General features: G+C 41.9%; 1 protein-coding gene across 1 annotated transcript in view; it reads right to left on the bottom strand.

Moving 5' to 3' along the window:
- Positions 1-9802: 9802 nt before the first annotated feature.
- VAMP2 (vesicle associated membrane protein 2) overlaps positions 9803-18919 on the bottom strand; it is a 57553-nt gene continuing 48436 nt past the window's right edge. Inside the window, exon 5 of the mRNA XM_038146275.1 lies at positions 9803-18850. Coding sequence (XP_038002203.1) covers positions 18834-18850 — 17 coding nt within the window. The 3' untranslated portion in view covers positions 9803-18833. The remainder of the gene's footprint in view (positions 18851-18919) is intronic.

The raw sequence follows: 18919 nt of genomic DNA, 5'->3' as shown, positions 1-18919 counted from the left end.
CGTTTCTGAGCTGATCTAACATTTCACTTCCATCAAAGAGTTGGCACCACTGCCACCAAGTACTCATGGCTATGTGGTCTTGACTGTTCCGTTTCCCACTCTGCTACTTCCTTGGCCCCGCAGTGAGCCAGTTCAATTTGTTAATCTCTCAGAAAGCTCTCTGGGTGTTTCCTGCCTGTAAGTTGCTGAATATTCCTTGGTGAGAAAGTACATTTCCAAGTCCAGGTATGCCATGGACAGGGCATTGAAAAGCTCTTTTAAAGGCAATGAGACTGCAGAAAATATTTCCACAGCTTTTGATACCTGAGGCACACTCCTTTCTGGATTAAATGTGCCCATAATTAGCAGATGTTCTTGAGACACCCGAATTCTTCAACAGACACCTGAGCATCCAGGCCTAGGACATGGTTCTGGACCTGTACCACAGTGTATTCCAACCCTTGTCTCCCCACTGGTTCCTAATGCACACTCTTTGCATTAATTAAACTCTGCATTTGCTGACCAGAGTCAGTTTACTGCCCTCCATCGTGTTTGGGATCTGCTTTTGGGCTCACAGCTGCAGAGTGAAACGTTACCAATCTCTTACAGAGCAAGAGACATACCTTCCTTGCAAACAGAATAAGGGTAGAGAGACAACATCTGGGTACTGACTTCCCCACCAGTGAGAATTTATGCAATTTTTATTAAATAATCATTACATAAAGCATTGGATTAGGTCTTGGCATGGGATTGGAGCTGGACTTGCTCACAGGTAAACTGACAATCACTGTGCCAGGGAGTCGTGGTGCTGCTCTCAGCTACTGGGAATTGAGGCACCCTCACTCCTTACTTTGTTTTCATTTTTAACAAATATGATAACATTAAGAGATTATAACAGAAACATTTGTAAGAAACTGGATGCTAAGTGGCAAACTAGCTAGACTGTGTTGCAGCACAGCGACTGCCCTTCCTGTCACAGTCACAGGCCTGACTCCAGCCAGACTCTCAGCCTCTCCTTCCCCAACAGTACTAATTATAGACCGGTGATTTGTACTTGTTGAGGAAGGAAGAGCCAAATTTTAAATGGGAAAGAGTGTCTTTCTGTATAATTCTGGAGAGTGTCTCTTAATTAAAAACACTTCATTTTCAGATTGGATTTCCCATTACTCCTCTGTGTCAATTAATGTTCCGGCTTTCGTTCACACTTGAGCTGTTTTGAGCTGCTCGTTGCTGCTACTGAAGTCAGCGGAAGCTTGGGCTTGTTTTCAGGAGAGGGTGTTTAGTGACTGCCTGAGTTTGCTTCAGGAAGAAAACCTGATGTACCTGGCCACACTACTGAAAACAAAGCAGGGATTTTAATAATCAGGCATTGCAAAAGTCCCTTGTACTAAGTCAATTTGAGAGGCTTCAGTAAACAAAGTTTTGCAGATGCTATCAAGAAATAGAAGTTTCTGATATGCGATCAGAAATTCTTTTGGTTTAATTCTAATCAATTAGAAGGAAAAGAGAAAGGACAGTTCACATTGCACACTGTCATTGAAACATAGAACCAGGGGGTGAGGGATTGATACAAAGTGTGTTTGGATAAATCCCTTACATATAAACAGCTTTGGCAATTGCTCAAGAGAGTAACTAAACCAAAGGGGGCAGAAATCTTTCCCATCTTTGTGGATTATCTGGTATTTAATTGGTATGAGCTTAACTACAGTCCTTTACTAAGTGCATCTCTGGGGACAAAATCCTCAACCACCTCGTTTCCTGAGTGTAAAATTTCTTGAGAATTATGTGGCTGGAATATCCTTGGGATTTCTATCTGTCAGTAGACAATAAATTTAAAATTACCAGGTGAATGGGGAGAAGCAAACAAGCAGACAAAATCAAAACGATCACATGAGCCTTTTTTTACAAAGAAACCCACTAAAATATAGTACTCATTAGCATAATGAGACATATTCTATCCACTTACAACACGTCATACTTCATTAGCAGTAGAAGAACTCTGGAATTCAATGCTTTTGTTCTGCAACTTCACCAAAAAAAATTAAACAAGTAGTTTAAGTCAGTGAGTAGAAAAAATAAAAACCCAAACCAAACCAAACCCTTACATTTCTTAAAGGAGAATGGTTAAAGGACATTTTTAAAAAGGCAGGAATTAGTAATCCTAAGTAATATTAGTTAATTAGAGGAAAAGCTGTGCTACATGAAAGCAAAGGAACTATATTTGAGAAAAATGGAGTAGCTAGAACAAAACAGAAAGATGAAAGAAATCTTACCTTGCCAAAAAAAGCCTAGTTGTGAGATATGCCTTCCATACACACTTATAAAAATGCTGCTCATGGTTTCTTTGGGTCTGGATAGAGCAATGTGAGCATTGGGGTGTCTTTCTTTCCAGTGGGTCTAAATAACTTATCCAGCCACCTCTCATTCCTTTTATTGATATGGGTAATTTACAATTATCATTTTGTTTCCCCAGCCCTGCTCTCCTACTGTGCGTTACCCACCAGCTGTGGTTGGTAACAATGCTGGTAGCTTTTGCTGCCTTCATTGAACACGGAAGAAAGCAGTGCTTGGTTGGGAGACTGATTCCTCTCACGCAGTGATAGCATTCTTGGTCTTTGTGAAGTGAACACAGTGCAAGGAAGACTTGGGGCAGCCTTAGAGTACATCTGCATTGTAGCGGCAGCCTGTGAGGGCATATCCAAGTCAGCTTTGAAGTAGAGGCACTCCCTGGACAGGCACGGAGCTGAGTGGATGGAAAGCCCACCCAAGGAACCAAGTGCTGCATCATGGAGCCTGTGGTGCCAGAGCCCTGCTCCAGCTGGGGAGCACACAGCACTGTGGGCAGGCTGAGTCGTGCTGCTGCTGCCCCCCTAACTCTCGGTGCCTTGAAGTTTGCTGAAGTGTTTCCTTATGTGTTCCCCCACTCATGGCACTAAAACAAAGAGAATTTTCCTCTGCAGAAAGACTTTGCACCTTCACTGTGTTGGTTTCCCTATAGTCCTATCTGGGATTCCCTATCAAGGGTTACCTAACTCACGTTAAGAAGAGGGTTAAAAGCAATCAGGTGTTTTGATAAAACTTCCCAGCTCGTATTTAAAGACTGGGCTAATCTACTTCAGCTGTGGTTTGGCCTAGTCAGAGAGGATGCTGTCCTACTCTTCAAGGCATTTCAGAAAGCAAACTGAAAAAGGGAATATTTTTTAAATGACAGATTTTGGACTTCACTGGAACCTAATAACCAATGAATCAACTTTTCTTGTCATACACTGACTTACTACTCAGAAAATACCTCCTCAAGTTCTAAAATGCAATTAAAGCTCATTATGTCCTTATCTGTAAGCTATTACCTCACTATAAATTTGATCATTAGAACTTGGAGTCGGGTCCCTCAGAAGTACAAATCAGTGCCCAAGACCGGGAACCTGGCACTTCCCACACCGTGAGGCCCTTACACCACAGCTCGAATCGTGAGATGGAGAATCTTGCAATTCACACTGAGTTAATGTCAAATGTCAGTTACAGCAGCCAAATCTATTTGAAAGAAGTTTTTCCCAGCCACACATTGGATGACAGTACAATGAATTGTAAAGGGAGAACATATGAACAAAATATGCTTGAAAATTGCACTGGGCCCCTCCAAGCACAGCCACTGCTGCTGAAGTGAATGCATTCCCTTGTTTCCCTTTTGGGATTGCCATGACAATCCTGTAGCATCAGTCCACTACAATCAAAATAAAACAATAGGAGAAGACCTAGTATGAGGACTTGTGTATTCCACACTCAAAAATTATGCTACTATTTGCATACTTTAATAGCTTCATCTGAAACAAAGCTCAGTTCCCCTTATATAATCAAGATTTTTTTCTTTGTTGTCAATGGCACTGGAGGAGTTAAGATTTTATAATACCAAAAATATTTTACAAATAAAGCTCTAATTTTCAAAGTTTGCCCTGATATATTGTAATTTCTATTGTCTACTTTGTAAAAAACTTTTATCAAAGTGATAATTGATTTACTGCAAGGTGGAAAGGCAAAAGCATACCAGGAATTTATTTCTTAGCTCATTGTTAAGAAAACTAAGTGTGAAAGTTGAACACTCTTGTATGTGAAGTTACACAACCAAGCTTTGATGGTTGAATTAGACACAAATCTCCTTATTTTCAGAATCCTGTTCTCATCTCAACACCATCATTATCATAAACGTGGAGTATGGTCTCTGCAGCACACCAGCATTTAGTATTTTTAAAGCTTTTTGGTTTTAGATCCGGGATACAGAAGCATCCCTTCCTTAGTAATGATTGCTGTTGTAAGTGTTGGCATGTCCATATCTGCTGCTGGGGGTGGTCACAGTCTGGGAGCTGGGACACCCCCAGAGAAGAGGGAGTTGTTGTGGAGCTCTTGTTTCAAACGTGCTCCTGCAGCACAGGAAGGGGTGTGTGAGAACACTGTGCAGAGCTCGGTGCAGAACTCTTTGTTCTCCCCTCAGTTCTACTTTAGTGACTTTGGAGAAACCAGTTATTAAAAAGGAAGGTAGAGAATGTTCTTAAATGAGTCATGTTTGTTCTGTGACTGTCAGACTGCATCCACAACTGGTTCAGTAGCTCCATTCAGCTGGTGAGCTCATTCCCATGCAGCTCATGACACGGGAGCCTTTGTACAGCTGCAGGCAACATGCTTCACGCTGGCCTGTGACTTTGGACATGCTGATGGAGGGATCAACAGGTACTTCATGTCGATGCAGAGTTTTCTGATGCTTGCAAGAGCACAGGACAGGCCCAAAACACACAAGAAACTTACAGCCTTTCATTTGAAGACCAAGGTGCTTTTATATTTTATACTTGTTTTTAAACAAGAGTTGAAAGATTCTATTAATGACAAACAAGACAACATGATCAGTCAGCTTGAGCAATGCTAGAACAGAGAATGTCAATGTGCAGGAAGCAGCTCTGGAAGCATCAGGATAATGCAAAGATGGCTTTGGCAAAGTGTGCAACTTTTGTAGCTAGACACAAATCATCTGATTATTTTTTCCATTGAGAAAGTGGGGGATTTAAGAATTAATGAACTTACTTGAGAAGTAATAGCTATTGAAGACAAGAGGGAGAACAATATTTCATTCAGCACCATGAAACAGAGAACAGGTAGGATGAAGCAGAAAGGAAGAATGAGACAATACTGACAAACTCACCAAAAAATGCAGTTATGTTTGAAAACACTTGAGAAATTTGAAGCCTTGGCTAAAGAAAATGATGTACAAGAGATGAAAAAGAGTTCTGAAAAATTATTAAAATTAATGCCAGTTACAGCAGAATGGCTAACCCAAGGGGTGGACAATGCAGTTTATTCCCATTCAGACAAATTGTGACCAAATTCATTTCTCATTTGAGATTGAGTCTGACCCTCTTAGCCTATGCTGGCATCATTTGTGAAATAAATTCACTAGAGCAGGGAGCGGTGACTGAGAGAGCGCCTGCTGTCACAGTGCAGTGCTGCCTGCACTGACTGCTCCTGTGTGACATTCCCAGGCTGGCACCATGGGGTGGTCGTGGCTCTGCCCTCTGGATGCCTCCTGACACCAGCAGAATCACTTCAGGGAGCTGCAGCAGGCAGCTGGCTGCACTGCTGGACAGCTGAAACCAAAAAAACAAAATGGGGCTTTTTGTTCTTTGGTCTTTTTCCCTCCATTGAGGCAGTTTTAAAATCAAGACAACAATTTCTTTTAAAATATTTACTTATTTATCTGTGGGTAAAGAAAGCTTAAAGACAGCCTGCTTTCTGGCATTGCAGATATATGCCCACCCTTGTCAGGATATTTTGAGGGGCAGAGATGGTTCTGCAGATCTCTACAGAAGGCTCCCAAAGATGGTGCTGTGGGCTGCAAAGAGAAAACAATCTGGAATAGAAGCTGCTAGTTTGAGTGGATCGAACTTTGACTCCTCCCTTATGTCTGGGCCAAATAGGAGCAGACAGGTTATCTGCTGGTGAGGTCCTTTTTAATGATTGTGTGCCTTTTGCTTCCTCTCTTTTCCAGGCTCACACCATGATGTGTTGTACAAGGCTGGACAAGTGTTCAGCTGCACTTAACTGTGTATTAATGATCTACCCAAAGGCCATTTCTAATCAAGTCCAGACACAGGGATACCTTGTCTTAATGGCATCAGAAGACACTTCAGTACCCTACATGAGAGCTGATAAATCTCCATGTGGGCAAGGGAAGCCCATCATGGGCACAGCACCACCACTTACACAGCCAAGCTCGGCTTCCTCACTCCAAGTTTCACATTCCAGGCTCAGCTGCAGAAGATGTGGGCTGGCTCTGTCTGTGCTAAAGACAGGCCTTGAGGATACTTGTGCTTACAGATGCCTTTTCTCCTTAACAAAGACTGTGGTTTTTTCCATCTAGCTGCCAACCCTAGGTATCCTGAAAGAATAGTATTTTCAACAGGCATTCAAAGAGAACAGAGATGCCTGAGTAGTCAAGAAATGCCCAGCTAGTGAGTGCAGTAGGCAAGTTTTACTTTTGGTATTAAAAAACCTCTGGGGGAAGGAAATGTCATTTCAGCTGTGAGACTTTTGAGTAAAACAAAAAACTGAAATGAAACTTAGGTTAGGTGATTTGATAGGCAGTTTGTCAGGTCACCTGGCTGCCATCTGGCTGGGCACTGCATGTATCAATAGGACTTGTTTTGGTGATAAAGGCAGGAGAATTTGGATCAAATTTATTGTTGAGGCTATCGCTTACTGTTGATTCAACAATGATAATTTTGTTGATCCTAAACTATAGAGGTGAGAAAAAGAGATTAAAAGACCCAGCAGGTGTAACAGGATGATTAGGATGACTGCCATGGAGGCTGAAGGGTAAAGGCAGCTGTGAGAAATTCAGTGGTGGTAGTAAGATAATTCAGGTTTTTTCAATGCAGACACCAAAACAGTTGTGCCACCATGTACAACCTTTACTCGGGGCAGAGAGCTGAGAACTGCAATGGTCAGAAGAGATGGAACTGGCAAACGTGCAGGGAGGGACTGTCAGGATGCTCAAGGAGGACATGGGCAGTCAAACTGAAGGAAAACAGCAAACAAAAGAGTAAGAGCTATACATTGTGCCCAGATAGGAAGCAGAGCAATAAAAAGAGATTTTGGGCCAGCTCAGATCGAGCTTTCTAGAGGACTGAAGCATGCCAAGAGCATGTGTGGTTATGAAATGATGACTGATAAGCAGGTAAAAGCAGAGCAAAACTAATCCAGACACTTCCTGGTGATAAAATTACTGAACTTTGCCACTGAAACTTGTAGGTGTCTTCAGAGTCAGACATTAAAAGTATTCTTTGCCAGGGCAATGTGTGCATTGTAATTACTGGTTTACATTCCCAGATCCTCAATCACCATTAACCCCAGTGTTCCTTGGGGCATGACAGTTTCAGATGCTTCCTTTATGCATCCTATCCAAAACAGACTGGACAGTCTGATCTGAGAGAAGGAATTCCTTCTTGTCTCCCTGGTCATTTGACTCAGACTAGTGAGAATTTTTGGTTTCCTCTCTTCTGTACCTTTCTCGGATCATTAGAGAGGAAGTTTAACGGAACCTGGATTGGTGCAGGGCTCTATGGTGCTGGCAACAGCCCTGATCTTGGCAGCTCTTCCAGTGCACTGTCTAAACGGATTATTGAAGATTATATCACAGGAGCATGCACTGGATGGTACTGGGGAGCCTTTCCAGCTCCTGCTGTAACTGGACTGTGGAGCAGGTGTTTTCTAGGTGTTTGATGTAAATAGCTTGATGTTGTATTGTACATTTTCTAGTAAAAAGAACAACCTGCCAGTCTTTAGGTAAGTACTACAAGTCAAATTATCCAACCCACTGGCTACATTCTGCAGAGTAAACCTGCATTATGGCCAACAGGATGTAGAAACACCAGGCCTTGCTTGCCTTTGTAAAGCAGTCAGCCAACAGCTGTTAAATTCTAATTACACTGTTCAGATGATAAGGGAGAGACAAGGGTGTTATTTCTGCAGAATAATTCTGAAAACTACCCCTTAAAAGTGTAATAGCTCAGTGCCAGGAAATTCCCCTAGTAAAATGTACTGGTTATGGTTACCACAGCCTGGCAAGAGCTTTTGATGATAGCTGCCCAACCACAGGCAGTGTTACAAGGTTTTGTTCCTCTAGATTAGAAACTCCTGGGAAAGCAAAAAAAGCTGCCTTAGCTCTACAGTTGTTACCACTGTCTTGCCCTCTTTCTTATGGAACTTGAGCACTTTACCAACTTTTCTTCTCAGATTGCAGTTTTGACCATCTTTAGTCATGTGAGACTTTCTTTCGAAGAAGTTTAAAACTGTCAGGAACACTTAGATGCACTTACTCATTCACTTACCTTCAGGTACTTCAGCTTACAAAGCAAAGTGTACAGGCACTCACTTCAAAAATTGTTTTGTCTTTGAACTGTCTTGTATTGACTTTCCACAGCATGTACATGTCCCAAGAGCTCATCACCCCACACAATTTAATAATCCCTAGGAAGCAGTTCTTCTTTCGGCTCCCCGAACTGCCATGAATTATGCAAATCTATCCGACCAGAATGCAAGATAGATTTTTCACATAATCTTACTGATTCTTCCATATCCATCTAAATATCTCCATCATTTTAAACATAACTTCATTTTCACTTGGTTTTATCATCTGCTAGAATTCTATGTAAGCTCAAAAGTCAGAAATTGGGGTTTTTCCAATAAAGCGGAGCTAATTACGCAACCTTGCTGTAAGAGAGCTAGTGGAGCATCAGCCCATTGTACTGCCTTAATAAGCCTCATTTTGGCTTTGATCAGTTTCCTGTGTCCTCTAATGTTGTGTTCACATGCACCAGTCAACATAATTCACTTTCTCTCTTCATCCTTATTTGCTGTTTCACATAGACCAGAATGTGCAGTGTGTGAAATCAGTGATTGCTTTGTCTCCTTTTAGGCTCAAAAGTGTCCCCAGTTAATTGCCAGGTGCACTGAGTTACCAAGGACAAATCTATAGTTTTGCTAATAAAGAACCTTCATTTAAAAAGGCATCTTGACATTACCTGGGATTGGGGTGGGGAGAGACAATAATGTGCCTTTTATGTGTTCTGAGATCATTTGCAACAAAATTAGAGAAGTTATTGAACAGTGCCCCCAAGGCATTGAAGGTGTGGAGCTACCTGGGAGCTGCTGTGCTGCTTATGCAATTTAACATTTAGGTGTAGGCGCTAGGAAGGGGAGAAAAGCAGCCTCCCCTTGTCCCTTGTCCCTTCAAAGGGCTTAATTGCTCATTAGGAATAACCATGGCAACAGTTGCCATGCCCCATTAATCCATCACACAAGTGGCCAGCACCAGCTGCTTCAAGTTAAGGCAGGAGAGGACCCTGCAAGAGTCTGTATTCCCCTCGCTGAAAATCCTTTTTTTCAACCAAAATCTGTGCAACGTACACCAAATCGGTGAACTATCAATATTTCATAGCATTGAGTTCCCCAGGTTCACCATGCCCTGTTAAAATGAAAACCCATGTTACCATTAAGGAAATTAGGAATATGGTCAAATGCACTAAATACATTTTGTCATCTCCTCCTGTTCACCATTTGTTAATGTTCGGATATTTTTGTACAGGGTTCATTACTGTGTATACAACAGAAGAGCTTTTTTTCTCTTCTGTTACACTGAACATGTAAAAACTCAGTGTGAATTAGAAAATCTTCATTTCTAGAAGTCTCTAGTACTTAAAACAGAGAGGGAATGAAAGCTGCAGCTGCTTAACTGTCCTTAAGCTGTGTCTGTTGGGAACAGAATGATACAAACTCGAACTTCTTAAAACAAGATTTATTGGCACAAACATACATGTTACAAATGTCTACGATACTCTTGGAAAATATGTTCACCACCTCAAAAAAATCACTGTTCACAGAAAAAGTACAGTAATATCAAACTTTCTAAGTCATCACAATTTCAGCATCAAAATACATGCATTTTATCATTTATAAATGAAATTCCACTGACCTCCAGGTAAAGCACTTTAAGAAATGTCCTGGTCTCCACAACGTTATTTTTTCCTCTCCAGATAGTTCCAATAAGGTGCAAATGGGTTGTTTTATGTAGAGGCACGAATCACAACTCCCTGCTCAGTACAGCTGAGTCTCTGAGGTGAGAGATGCTGTTCTCAGTGCAGACTTTCAGGCCCTTTCTGAGTGTGTCACTACAGAGCTTAACACCACTGTGTGGCCTGTAAAAGAACGCCGCTAGAGATTTGGTCTGGAGTTTGGGCTTTTAAAAGGGCAACTGAAAACTTATTTCTGATTGTTCCCATTACAGGAAGTAAAGCTTGAAGAATTCACAAGGAAAGAGGTAGAAGAAAGGCTTTTATTTTGCACTGCCATTCCATCAGCATTTGAAACAGGTGTGGCATTGCCAAGGATCCTTGTGAGGAGAAAGGGGGTAACCTCAGTAAATCCTCTTCTTTCTTTGGTGCCAGTCTAGTAACTTAGCAGGCACTCAAAATTTTGTCACTGACCTCAGGCAATACAGAACAAGACTACAGCAGATGTCCTGACTGATTCTGTGCCTATTCCAGTTTCAGTGCCAGAGAAGAAGGCTTCACACACACACATTCACACACACAGGGGAGAGAATGCTCTGATATCCTCAGCATGATCACTTCTGCCTCAGTCCAGTGGCAACAAGAAAGAAAATTTCTTGATGTCAGTGGAAGTTCTTTGAAAAAAGGGGGGGTTGCACTTAATTCCACTAGATCTGAATTTGAGTCTAATCAGATCAGTGCACAACAGAATAAAAAGGCAAAACCATAAACCACACACACTTGCAAAGGTGTTTCCTGCACTTTTATCCTGCACTCGCAAAGGTGTTTCCTGCACTTGGTAGGGCATTGAACATACCCAATGACAGAATTTGTTGTGGAGCCGTGGGCCTTGGAGATTTTCAAACCTCATCGAGACAAAGCCCATGCAACCTGCCCCAACCTCAAGGGCAGCCCTGCCTCGAGCAGGACATCGGGCCAGGCAACCCCAGCAATCCTTTTCTCCCTTATTTTTTATCGTTCAGAGGAAAGGTTTTTCCTCTTCTGAATTGGAACACAGCACAGATTCCACGCCAGGCCTGGATTTAGCAAGGACAAATGAGGGTTTTTTCACTACATTAGACAGAGAACAGAAATTCACTGTATGCTTAGGCACGTGTTGAAGTCACTTTCAGGTCTGGCCATGCCTGGCTCCTCGCTCCAGGCAGGCGAGTGTGAGACACTGCAGTGCTGAACTGATTACACAAACCCCTCCAGAGGCTGCTCTTCTGTGTTAACACTCAAGCATAAGTCATTAAGGAAAATACTAATTAGCTGGCTATGAACTCATTTCCTGCAATGAGCATAACAAGTTTATAATAAGAGTTCATATATTGCCACTCAGAGGACTTTTTATGCTGCAAAGCAAACTAAAGGTTGCTCACGGTGGACAGTGGCTGTTTCATCTCTTTCCTTCTTGGAAGGAGAACTTCTCACCCAAATGGCAAATGCCTGTCTACATATATAAGCACTTCCTTTGGCAAGGGGAAGGAAAAAAGAACAGGACTTGTCAAATAAAACTTTAATGTCTACACACTTGGTGCATCCCCCTCAGAATGTATTTTTGCAACAGACAAAGCATGTTTTTAAGTCCTGCTCTTGAGTAGGAGGTGCTAATTTCTAATCTTTCAGTGATGCTGATAAACCTCATGTGAGTAATATCTTACCACGTTTGTGGTTGGGGGAGGGAGGACGTTTCATTTACAAAAATAATGATGTTTTTCATGGCAAGTAGTGGGCTATCTGTAACATTTTACTGTGCAGACCTGTGAGTGTGTCATAGCATTCCTGGCATTTTATTGTCTGGGGAAAAAGTGGATGGAACATAGACTGAAGTTAGCTTTTCCAATGAGAAAAAAAAATATTCTTTCATCTATAGTTAAGCTTTGGAAACTAATTATTTTTAACTATTTTTATAGCTGCTAATCACTTAAATAATACGTAAATAAGTAATGGTTGAACTTTATACCCATAGTCTATACCATACATTCCTACTTTTATTCAGAATATGTTTTCCTTTTGGGTTTCATGAGAGGCTGAACTTGCATTATTTAGCAGCTTGATAGTGGCATGGTAGTCACTCCAATCACTCAATTTTCAATTCCAGCCAAGACTATTTTCATTAATAAAGAAATTTTAGCAAAATTTCAGATCAATACTATAAATATTAATAGCTAAACTTAAAAAAATATTATGCATTGTGCATATATGAATTTGTAGGTCCATTATATGCATTATCTCAATCCTTGATCTTACAAGGAAAATAACTGCAGCTGTCATTATTTAGTTTTACTTTAAACAAACCTGCAATGTATCAGGGGTAGAAACTGATTTAATTCTTTCAAACCTTTCCTCACAAAAAGCTCAGACCACCACCATGTGTTCACATATATATGACAGGAAGGTAATGGATTCAACGAAGGGATTTTTTTATCCTCACCTTAGGCCATTTACAGATGGACAAGCACAGGTACTGGAGTGGATCGAGAGTAACCAAAATAATCCTGCTGTGTCAAAAAGGTTCCATTGCTGAGCCCAAACTGCTCCAGGACAAAGTGGACATTGAGGCTGGATCTTTACTGCCCCAGGCACTCTGAAGTCCTAATTTGACTGAAGTCCTTGAGCAGTGCTGCAGCTGCCAGAACCCCGTGTCTGGGGCTAGAACACCCCAAAAGGTGCTCTCTGCAAGGAATGCTGCACCATCCTTCCTGCATCCATCTCCTGCATTGTCCAGGAAAAACACTACCATCTGCCATAGTTCATTTTAAGTACTTGAATTTAATGGACAAGCACTGCTTAATTTTAATGTTAAAAGGGTTCTCTTAGGTAGAGCCACTTACGAAAAGGATTTTACTGAATGTTAGTGATACTTCACTTGCACCATTTCCCAATTTCCGATATTGTGACTACCACAACATCCTTATTTACTGTTTCCTCTCTTTCCAACAAAATGAATGAAATTGCTGTTACAAGAACTCTTAAATCAATTTAATTAAAATTCCAGTGTTACAATTTAAGGTAGTGTGGCAAAAATGCCGTTGTTTAGCCTTCTTTTGTATCCCAAGCAAATGGAGGCCCAGGAGCCATGTTCTGCCCCAGGTGTGGCTGACCAGAGAGGGGAGGTTGGAGGAGAGCTGGGTGTTGTGGCAGGAGGTTCTGCTTCAGCCAAGGCCACCTGAGTCTGGCTGAGGGCAACAGTGACAGCGTGGCAAAAGGCAGGGAGTCAGCCCAGAGGGCAGAACAGCCCCAAAATTCTGTGCTCCAAATACACCACACTCCAAAACCACAAGAGCTTTCTAAGAGAACAGAGAGAGACTTGAAGAATAATGGATAAGCCAGACACTGTGAGAAGAGCTAAAGAATGGAGAAGGGTTTTTTCATAATTGTCTTTGTTGTTCTCTATGATATTTTCTCTTTGAGCACAAGTACTTTGCCCTTTTAAACTTATAGTACATGGCTTTGGTTGAATAGAGTGTTACGTGCAAACCACGAGGCTGTATTCATGTTTTGAAGAGGTGCAGGTTCTGGTTTTTGCTTTGGAGAGTTAGCAGATGTGATACACTCATGACAGAATGAGGTTACTGCAGGAGTGACTCATTGTTGAATAATCAAGTGTTTACTCCACCAAAACTGCATGTAACCAGACTGCCACAGTTTCCCTGCTTTATTCTAAGATGTAGCTTTTAAATGTCAGTGCACCAGGAAGGAAGGTAAACTCCTTGGGTGGCTCAGATCTCTTTTTATGCATGTGTTTAAAGGCAGAGAGCCTTAGGGTTCTCAATGGAGAATAAAAACTACTGAGCACATCAATTGAGACACACGTTAATCAACTGAGGAAGGGAAATTAACTGGAGAGGAAAACAAAATCCTTTCTTGAAGTATTTCTGAAGTAGACCAGATGGAGAAAGAACAACTGGTGCGAGGTTCTGGTTTGGTTGTTTCATACATCCCAATCTAGTATCCCTCCTGACAATAAGGTAACAGTTTGAGAAATTTTCAGCCAATAATTTCTCTGGCTAAAATTCTTTTTTTTTCAAACTACCTTCTTCAGCCTTTTGATTTTTCTTTTAAAGAAGCTAATTTGAGGGTGCTTGTGCTTTTTCTAGCTCAAATGTATCTTGTCTAGCAAGAGGAACCTAAATCAGATGAGGAAGAACTGGCTGGAAGAGCATGTCAGTCTTCTGATGAGATAGAGGGCCCAAAGGTTATCATCTGTTACAGGTCTAAAGTTCAGGTCAGGATGCAAATCCAGATCAAAGAGACTTTGAGGCCTTTCTCTAATGCTCACTGTGTACATTGGGAGGGAGCCCAGTGCCTTATATGGCTGCTGGTTCAGCCCCTTCCCTGTTTAAAGGGCAGGAGGAGCAGGGCTGAGAGGTAAATCCTGGATCATACCCAAGTGCTCCCTAGGTTGTGAAGGTCTCCCACCAACATGCAATCAAGGTGCTCTCTTAAAAAAAATAAGAGATCATGCATATTCCCTCTGTGTGGATAATCTCCCACAGAATAGAGAAAATTCTCTCTGTGAAAGCACGAAAGAGTTGAGATCGAGCTTCTGAAAGTTCCTCAAGTTTGAGTCTCCCATGGTCGACGCCCTTCTGAGCAGCAGGCATCGCCATTTTGCAGGTATGCTCTAATATCAATGTCAAGTCAAGAACTTGGTTTTAAGAGCTAAAATCCATTGTATTCAGACAAGAAGTAGTGCAGCTGCTCGTAAAATTAAAGTTAGGTGAAGCCTCGTCACAAGAGCAGCGACAGAAACAGTAGAGTTTTCAAAGGTCTCGCTACTCGGACAAAAGCATAGCAGATTGAGGCTGTTCCAATTAATTCCTTGCACAGTCAATAATGTCCTGATCTTCCATCACTCTTTAAGTCACTTATTGCAGATCACTATATAAAAAAAGAAAAAAAGCCAAATATTTTACCTGCCTGAATTGTTCCTGGGGGTAACGTCGTGCAGGTTCCAACTGAATGAAAGTGCCCGCTTTAGAAGTCCAACTGACTACATTTCTAAATCAACCCTTGTCTTACAGACCCTAGGTTACATTCAGAATCTTTATCAGATTCTCCCATCCTCCTCCTAATAGTATTGGATTAGGTTTGGCTCTGTTGGATTGACTGTGCTGTTATGTAATGCTGTCAAGTGAAAATCAGGTCAAGTACCTCGTTAGGGCTTCCACACTAAGTTTTCCTGCCAAGTCCCGTGCAGCACTGGTTTTGGGTTTAAAGCCACACCTGTGCTTTGGGCTTAAAGCCACATCTGTGTCACTGCAGCACGAGCTAAATTTGAAAGTGTCATGCCCAAGCAGGACCTCAGTAGCCTGTTGATAGTGGGTGCAAGCAACACTTGTTCAAGCTCTGAAGCTGATGTAGGATGATTGACAAGATCACTGAGAAGCCTAGCAGCATCCATGGTACAGGCACTGAGCAGCTGTTAACCCCTTCCTTTCAGCTGTGCTGTGTGTGAAGGGCATGTCCTGCTGCACAGCCTCTGTTATGTACAGCTGTGCTCCAGACAGCAGAGGAGGAGCTGCTGGTAAGGATGGAATATGCAGGCCTCAAGCAGGGTCTAATTCTGGATAAAGCTATCAAAAGCATTTCTTCCAGCCAGAAGAGGCCTCAGTTTGTTCCCCAAGGTGGCAGTCAGAAAGCCATGGCCCTGCAGTCCCCTGAGGGTGTGCCAGGGGTCACTAAAGGAAGCCCTTTTGTGACCTTTTGTTTTGCCAGCCCAGGGGAAGAGCCCAGGCAGCATCAGTGGCACAGAGCGGGAACTGAAATTCTCATTGGTGGTGACTGAACAAGGGTGGCTTAAGCATTTCATGGAAAATTCACAGGCAGGCAGTGGTGACTGCACGGACATTTCAAATGCAGAAGAGCGAGTGGAAGGCAATCAATCCCGGCTCCAACGCAAATGAGAGCTCCAGCTGTGTTTATATAGATTGTGCTCTGCACCAGCCTGCACGGACAGGAGAGATGCTGTTGCACAATTTATGACCCTGAACGGTCCTCCATTACCATGTTCTCCTTGCTGAAGGTTTAACCGTCTGCAAGAGCAGCTGAGCTCTGTGCATCAGGGCAAGACACATTTGTTCATGCTCCCTGGGCAGAGTCAGAAAGATTTCATGGCTTATCTCACCAATGACAACCAACCACCACAGCACAAGTAGTAGCAAACATTGAGCATTCAAGAGCACACCGTGGGCCAGTAACTTCGAAAAGCTAAACACATGAATTTACCATACTTCATCACCACACAGGAGGAAACAGTCAGGAGGAAACATTCTACAACCCACTAGAAGGTAGGTTTCTTAACTCTTCCTTGCAAATTCTCACTTACATTTAGCAGTCATCCCCATTAGTTACAATTTTGAGAGAGAATAGGTCCACATTCCACAAAGAGCAGTTTCTAGTCTCCACTCTCACCTAAAGGTAAGATTTGATTTTGATTATTAACTTGCTTGAACTACATTAGCTGGGAGAATGTGAGCTTTGCATCCTTGTAGCACCTCCACTGCAGTTTCAAGTGGGAGCTTTGTGTGTTTGTAGCTAGAGGATTCAAACTCTTTAATGTGTATTTGCACTCCTATCAGCTGAGTATCAGTTCAGCCTCCCAGAGGAGAAGGAACATCTGTATTAAGGCTCAGTATCAGCATTTCACCTTCCTGATTGCACCACCTCCAGCAAAAGCTGTCTTCATCTCATGAGTCTGTTCAGCAGAGGAGCCCCGTGAGGACACCAGGCTCAGCATGGGTGTGGGTGCCAGGGTCCCACTCTCAGCAGATAATTCCTTCATATCAGATATCCAGCTACCTCAGCAGTTTTAAAAGGCTCCTGAAGTTGGATGGCTCATTCCTCTCCCAGTGAAAGCTCATTTATACACAGTTGTGTCACCTCACAGAGTCAGGTCTTTCATCCCTGCTACGTTTTTGTCCAGCCCAGGAGGATTTCTGAATTGTTTGTGTTCTCACCCAGTGAAGGACTGGTGTGATCAGGGCATACCAGGGAGTCCAGTATCACATTAGTAACTTTGAATATTCAGCTTCATTAAGACTGGGGCCACTTTTGATAGGAAGTAGTACACGTGACTATAAAGTGATACATATTTAGGGGAAAATGCAACTGGGACCTTTCAATTGATCATTACTTATTCTCTCTGCAAAATTCTACTTCAGCACAATTTTTATATAGATTCACAGTAACCAACTGGTCAGGCTCTCAATTTTTTTTTACTCTACAACCATGTCAAGAGAAATACTCCTCAGTGGGAATATTTACACTACTATTATCACTGTTTCTATTTCCTAATTAAATTGCAGACAAAAACTCCAACCCATCAAATTATTTTTTTAATTCTATGAATTCTTTTTAGAAATTCTGAAGGAGTAATCATAAAAAGACCCTTTTCTGAATTTCCTGGCTCAAAATTTGATTAATTCATTTTTAGTTTGGTTAAGGATGATTAAACTATTCACTGTTTTAAAAAGAAAAACAAGAATTTCACAAAAGCATCAAGAATTTTCTCTCAAGCTACAATATATAATTTCTTTCAATTACATCAAATGTTAGTTTTAATTAATTGAGTTTAATAGGTATCTCAGCTGAGCACTTTGCAAAGATGACACTATAGTCTATGAACTATCCGCATGCACAAATTAATATTTATCTTTTTAAAGCCTATTAACACCCCTATTTTGAACAGTGTTTCTGTTCCTTCCTCTTCTCCAGGAAAGCTTTGCTAGGCACCCTTCCCTTTCTCAGCCTCTCCCCACTGTTCCCCCCTGCCTTCTTCCTGATTTTTGAACCATCCTGGCAGTGGGCACCATTTCTGCAAACTGCTGCAGAGGCAGCTTCCTCCACAGAGCTGGGCAGCCTCAGACACCACCAACGCTGCTCATGGGCTTCAGGTCAGGGCCTAATTATTGGGGACGGGCATCCAAGAGATGTCCCATGAGACCTGACAAATGGGGCCTTGAGTTTTGTACCTGAGTCATTGGTGATGCTTGCATCACCACTTCTGCATTTCACTTGGTTTTTCCCGACTGTGCTAGCTAATGCTTTTTGGCTGTCACACGGGTTTTTTTTTCCTTTCTGGCTTTCATATTGAGGCCATCTTGGCTGTTCAGAACACCAAGAGGTGTTTTCCATGAGGAAAAAGATTAAATCCATAAAAGATGATAAACCGGTCTTTATTTCTTTTCTGCAGACAATGTTTTTAGACTTGGATTCTGCATCTAACCTCAAAGAAATCTGTGTTTGGTTGGCTAAACTGAAATATGATATCTTACATGAATACTTAGAGGTATCACTCTCTTCAGTGGGAGTAACGGATACATCTGACAATGGATTTTGCCATCCAACTTTAGGAGCTCAGATTGAGAATTTTGGTCCTAATGTTTGCTGCAACCTTAGATTTGGGTCCAATCCACCTGGCAGTGTCCCTTTAAACAGGAGCTTCCCCACAGCTGCATTCTCTGATTCTGAGATGTTTTAGGATGCTTTCCATATACTACAGTTTCTGAAGGTCAGTGCGCACACATCTTAAGACACAGTGATTAGACAGTGTATGGAACTACTTGGCAGTATTTAGCTGGTACAGTTTCTTGTGGAAACAACAGAATTCCAAAATACACCACACTGAATGCTTATGGGTTATTACAAGCAAAAATCCCAAGACGCCGGGAATTAAAAAGCGGAGTTCAACAAAGGAACACTGATACCGTCGGTTGATATGAACAAAGGTGTGCCAAGTCTTCCTTCTCTGCTTTTTCAAGTGGAGAAATAAACTGGGGAATGAAGCAGAAGGAAAGAAAGATTAAAAAAAAAAGACAAAAACCAGGAGTTATTACAGAGTT

The sequence above is a fragment of the Motacilla alba genome, chromosome 9 (assembly GCF_015832195.1).
Source record: "Motacilla alba alba isolate MOTALB_02 chromosome 9, Motacilla_alba_V1.0_pri, whole genome shotgun sequence".
Taxonomy (NCBI): Eukaryota; Metazoa; Chordata; class Aves; order Passeriformes; family Motacillidae; genus Motacilla; species Motacilla alba.
This window is presented reverse-complemented; position numbering and strand designations above follow the sequence as displayed.